Source organism: Otolemur garnettii, unplaced genomic scaffold, assembly GCF_000181295.1.
Source record: "Otolemur garnettii isolate 467f Iridium unplaced genomic scaffold, OtoGar3 scaffold00179, whole genome shotgun sequence".
Lineage (NCBI taxonomy): Eukaryota > Metazoa > Chordata > Mammalia > Primates > Galagidae > Otolemur > Otolemur garnettii.
This window is the reverse complement of record NW_003852574.1, coordinates 989,583-995,532: the sequence shown is the minus strand read 5'-3', so window position 1 is coordinate 995,532 and position 5,950 is coordinate 989,583. Positions and strand designations below refer to the sequence as shown.

The following is a 5,950-nucleotide window of genomic DNA, read 5'->3' as shown; positions in this document are numbered from 1 at the left end:
AACCCGCCACCTTAGGTGTATGTGGCTGGCGCCTTAGCCGCTTGAGCCACAGGCGCCGAGCCAGAATTAGCATCTTAACAATAGTAAATCTGATTTGAGAACATATCTCTATGTATTTAGGTCTTCTTCAATTTCTCTGTATAATGTTTTGTAGTTTTCAGGTGTAGTTTCAGGTCTTAGACATATTTGTTAAATTTATCCCTGGGTATTTAATATTTTTGACACTGTTTTAAGTTGTGTTTTTTTCAATTTCTAATTATTTGTTGCTAATATATAGAAATATAATTGAATTTTGTATATCAAGCCTATAGTAGTTCATAACCTTGCTTAACTCATTTATTAGTTCATTGCCCTCGGTAGAGTGCTGTGGCAGCGTCACACAGCTCATAGCAACCTCCAACTCCTGGGCTTAGGTGATTGTCTTACTTCAGCCTCCCAAGTAACTGGGACTACAGGCACTTGCCACAAGGCCTGGCTATTTTTTGTTATTCTTGCTGTTTGGCCAGGGCTGGGTTTAAACCCGCCACCCTCGGCATATGGGGCCAGCACTCCACTCACTGAGCCACAGGCACCACACAGTTCTAGTAGCTTTTTTAAAGCTTCCCCTGAGTTTTCTTTCCTTTCCTTTCCTTTTTTTTTTTAAAGTCAGGATCTTATTCTATTACCCTTGCAAGATTGCAGTGGCATCATTATAGCTCATTGCAACCTCAAACTCCTGTGCTCAGGTGATCCTCCTGCCTTAGCCTTCCAAAATGCTAGGATTACAGGCATGAGCCACCATGCCTAACCAGGATTTTCTACGTACAATATTATTTTGCCTGTGAACAAAAGCAATTTTACTTTCCCTCTAATGTGTATACCTTTTATATTTTTATTTTTTGTCTTATTTTATTGGCTAGAACCTTCAGTACAATATCGAGTAGAATATGATGAGAGCTGACATCCTTAGCTCATTTTCAGAGGGAAATAATCAATCTTTAACCAGTAAGTAGGATGTTAGCTATAGGTTTGGGTTGTTTTATTTTGTTTTTTTAGAGACAGGGTCTCACTATGTTGCCCAGGCTATTGAAACAGTGGCTATTCACAGGGATGATCATACTGTGATCATACTGCTCTGTAGCCCCAAACTTCTGGGCTGAAGTGATGCTTATGCCTCAGCCTCCTGAGTAACTAGGACTGCAGGTGCTCACCACTGTCCTTGGATTGCTATAGGTTTTTTTTTTTTTTTTAATAAATGCTTAAAAATAGGCCAGGAGAGATCCCTTCAGTTTGTGGTTTGCTGAATGTATTTATCATGAAAAGGTGTTGAATTTTGTCAAATGCTTTTGGTGCACTATTAAAGATATTCACCTGGCTTTTCATTTTTAATTTGTTAATGTGGTAAATTACTTTTATTGATTTTTGAATACTAACCAAACCTACATCCTAGTATGAATCCTACTTGGTCATGATATATTATCCCTTTTGTTTATTACTTGATTTGACTTGCTAAAATTTTGGTAAGGATTTTTGTGTCTATTCATGAGGGATATTGATCTGTAGTTTTCTCTCCTTGTCTTTGTCTGGTTTTGGTATCAACAAGACTGCCAAGTGATTTCGATGTTAGGTAAGTTTTGAGAACCACAGCTCTAGATCATTCTAAGACTCAATAATGCCTTCGTATTAAGAATACTTAATGAGAATGTTGTGATAAGTACTTTTAAAGGTTTTTGAGAGGAAGAATGACACAATGCTAATTGTATTTTCAATGCCTAGTTTTAATATCAGTTAAAAATATATTTGTTTTAGTTTATTAAGTAATCAAGGAAATGAAAATAAAAAACCACAATGCAAAACTGTTTTAATACCCATTTCCTTTAATACCATTTTCTTAAAGAGCAGTAATCTGATAATTCCAAATGATGTAGCAGGAATTTTTAGTCACTATTAATAGAATAGCTTAGCTGAAGCTCTTTGAAGAGAAATTTGAACTTATCCTGTAAGGTAGAGTTTATTCTATAACTCAGAAACTTCATTCTTTGATATTTTCAGAGAAAAATTCTCACATCTTAGAAACCACTCCCTCCCATGAGTTCTTTCCGAGCCACAGCTCTTCCTACCTCACTATCCTGACTTTTATGATAGGCATATGTTTGCTTTCTTTATAGTTTTTAACACTAAACAATATGGCTAAGTCTTGGAGTTTATTTTTGATTTTTACAATTGGAATTCTTTTATTTGTGTCTTACCTCAATTGTTCACCCATATTATTGTGTACAGCCATAAGTTGTTGATTTTCATTCATATATTCTAATATATGAATATAAACTATTTACGTTTCCTTTGCTGATGGATGTGTGGGGTGTTTCTGATTTTTAGCTATTATGAACAAGATAATCTATAACTATCTTTGGTGATTATATAGATTAATTTGATTTTCAAATGGTAGAGCAACCTTGTGTTGCTAAGATTAAACCAACTTGATAATTGCGTAGTGTCCTTTTTTACATTCGTGAATTCAGTTTGGTGATAAGTTCAGATTTTATGGTTGATTTATAATTTTCCTTATACTAGCCTTGTCAGCATTTAATATCAAGGTAATTTTAGACTCATAAAATAAGTTGCAATCCTATTCTCTTTCTAGTATCTGAAGAGTTTATATAAAACTAGAAATCCTTGGATATTTTATGGAATTTAGCAGTGTTTTCTGTGTAGAAAGATTTTATTTTGTTCTTTTTCAGAGATGGGGTCACACTGTGTTACCTCAGACTAGACTCAAATTCTTGGGCTCAAGTGATCTTCCCACCTCTGCCTCCCATGGCACTGGGATTACAGGCATATGCCACTGTGCCTGACTATTGCGTTTATAGAAATATTTTTTACTACAGGTTATACTCCTTTAATTGTTAAAATATTTAGATTTTCCTGGGCCAGGCACAGTAGCTCATACCTATAATCTTAGCCCTCTGGGAGGCCGAGGTGTGTGGATTTTCTGAGCTCAGGAGTTTGAGAGCAGCCTGAGCAAGAGTGAGACCACATCTCTACCAAAAATAGAAAAATTAGCCAGGCCTCATGGCATGCACCTATAGTCCCAGCTACTCTCGAGGCTGAGACAAGAGGATTGCTTAAGCCCAAGTTTGAGGTTGCTGTGAGCTGTGATACCATGGCACTCTACCCAGGGCAATAGAGTAAGACTCTGTCTCAATAAAAAAAATAAATTCCTTTTATAACCAGGAACTTTCAAAGTGTGGTCTAATAATATGGATTAAAAGAAGCCAAACACAAAAGAGAGTGTATGATTCCATTTATTTAAAGTTAAGGAAAAGCCAAAATGAATCTATAAGGACAGTAATTAGATGTAGTTACCACATGGTGATTTTGACTGAGAACTCCAGAGTGAGCCTTATTGGAAGATGGAAGTATTTTGTTTTGATCTAGGTAGGAGGTGGTTACACAGTTTTATACATATATAAAAATTCCCCAAGTTTAGCTTTGAAATTTGAGCACTTTAAATTATGAATGTTATATACCTGTCAAATCAAAAAGGACTCAGGTACCATCCTTCACCACCTGTTGATTTTACAGATCTTTCCTGCCACTCACCACCCTCTTCTTGGTCACTTTATCTTTCTGAACATTTCAATTTTTCTTACTTTTGACCTTCCAGCAACACTGAACACTGTTAAAACTACATCTTCCTTTATGAGACTCCCTTCTTGTACCTAAAAGTATATTTCCCTCTTGGTGACCCTGCCTCTGGCTCTCCTCAGTTTCCTTCATGGTTGCTTTGTCAGCTTCTATAATGCAACTGTTAGGGTAATGCTGGAATTTTGTGGTGATTGGTGCAGCTCAGTGTAGGGCACCTACTCACTATACCAACATAAAGCTTTGGCATTCACTCACACATGGGGCAGTGATAAGTACTGGGGCCAGATTAGTTTAGGAATATCAGCCTCAGCTGTATATTGTGCCCATTTGGGGCTCTGTCTGATGGTCAAAGGACATGAAGTCTTATGAGTACTCAGTGGATTCTCAGTGAAGACATAAAACCTACATGCAAGAGAGCGTATGATTAGATTGCTTATAGTTTGTTTACCCTACCAGACTTCAAGTTGTAGATTTTTTTTATTTTGTATTAAATAATAACTTTGTACATTGATGCATTTATGGGGTTCAGGGTACTGCTTCAATATACAATATGAAATGTTTACATCGCAAGTGGTAGGTTCTTCATGGGAAGTATAGGGATATCTGTTTTGCCCACTGATATATCTCACATGCCTAGAACAATGCCTGGCACATAGTAAGTACTTAGTAAATTATTTGTTGAATTACCTGAATTATTGTTTAAGCTAGGTTTAAAATTAAAACAAGCAAAGGAAAAGCCTGAGGCTCATAAAGGTAACATCATAGCACCTCCCTCACCAAAGCAGAGCCTTCTAGATCTATGCTGTCCTGTTGACAGCTGTGTTTGATGGTCAAGATTATCCCTGGACGCCATACTCCAAGAGGTAGCCAGGAGTCACCTTGAAACTGTCTGCCACAGTCTTGGCTACTAGTCCCTGTTAGAGGTTTCAGTAGTAAACCAACATGAGTAATAAGAAAAGCAATCTTTTGTGCATTTGGCACCCTAGCATATTCGTGGAGATAATCTGAATATTCCATGTTAAAGAGATGGGAACTGTATTAGTTTAGTTGGGTTGATGTCCCTAGTGATCAGGATCCTTGTATTTTGTTCTGAATTTGTTAGCTTTTAATTCATTTATAGAGTTGGAAAATAAATACAAAGCAGAGCTCATGCAGTGAGAAAACAACCTATTTCTGTATTCCCCCTAAACACTATAATATGGCTCTGACCTGACCTCCTCTTTTTCAGGGTGAAAAGGCTGATAGTTTTTACATCATAGAGTCTGGTGAAGTGAGCATTTTGCTTAAAAGCAAGGTGAGTTTATATGATGGTGTGTCTTATGCCAGACAAGAGCCAAGTGCTAGGTGTATGTGTGGAAAGTAACTGTTGACTTTAAATAATGTGAAGTATGTTTAGTGTACCAAACTATCATTGTTATATGAGGTATGTGACTGGCAAAGACTTATCCACTGACAGAGGTTTAGTATAATCCTGTTCCTGCTGCCTGTGTCTATTATGTAATTAATGACGTAAGAAATATTGGCCTATAAATAAATGAGGAAAAGATAAAACCCCTAACAGAAAGTAGAGAAGTTATATAATAAAAACATAAATATGGGGTAAATAGAATAAAAGCTTCCTTTTTAGAGTACTGCTAGGGCATCCTGTAGGAGGACAATTATTATGGTCATTTGATGAATGAGGTGACCTAGAACAATGAAAACCTGTAAGTAGGAGTGATACCTGCTAGTAAATTCATCATCACCAGATTTCCCTCCTTCTTTTTATTTTTCCTCCTTCCCTTCCTTCCTTCCTTCATATATGTTTAGTAAAAGTTAATATGGAGGAAGAAAGAAAAATATTACTGTCTATAAGATAGCTTCTTAATTAAAAATAAAGCTATTGTTTCACATAAAATGATAGCCTGAAACTTCCATGTTGTTTTACTTATAGTTTCATACATTTCTCAAATATTCATTTAAACCTACTATGATCACAGCATAGTGCTAGGTATGCAGAATGAGCAGGAGCATTGCAGTGGGGTGGGGAGTAAGGGGCTTGTCAGAAATACAGAGGCTTGGATGTATCCCACATCTACTGAGTCAGAGTCTGTGTTGTACAAAAACCTGCATTGCAAGGGAGCTGTTGAGTATATATCAGTATAAGTGCTACTCTAGAGAAGGGACTAAGTGGTACGAATGTCTTCAATCCTGGAGAATGCTATAGAAATTGGAAAGAGAAAGTTGGCTTAGGTTTCAGAAATGTGGAAAGAAGAAAGAAGAAAAGTCAAACCATGTGAGCTAGTGTTGAAGCAGTTTTATTTTTAAAATTGACCTTCAAAAA

General features: G+C 36.5%; 1 protein-coding gene across 1 annotated transcript in view; it reads left to right on the top strand.

The window, feature by feature from the left end:
• The window catches only part of PRKAR2A (protein kinase cAMP-dependent type II regulatory subunit alpha), a 104,182-nt gene that overhangs the window by 93,574 nt on the left and 4,658 nt on the right, over positions 1–5,950 (top strand). The window contains 1 exon segment of the mRNA XM_023519516.1: positions 4,856–4,921. Within this exon segment, the coding sequence (XP_023375284.1) occupies positions 4,856–4,921 (66 nt within the window).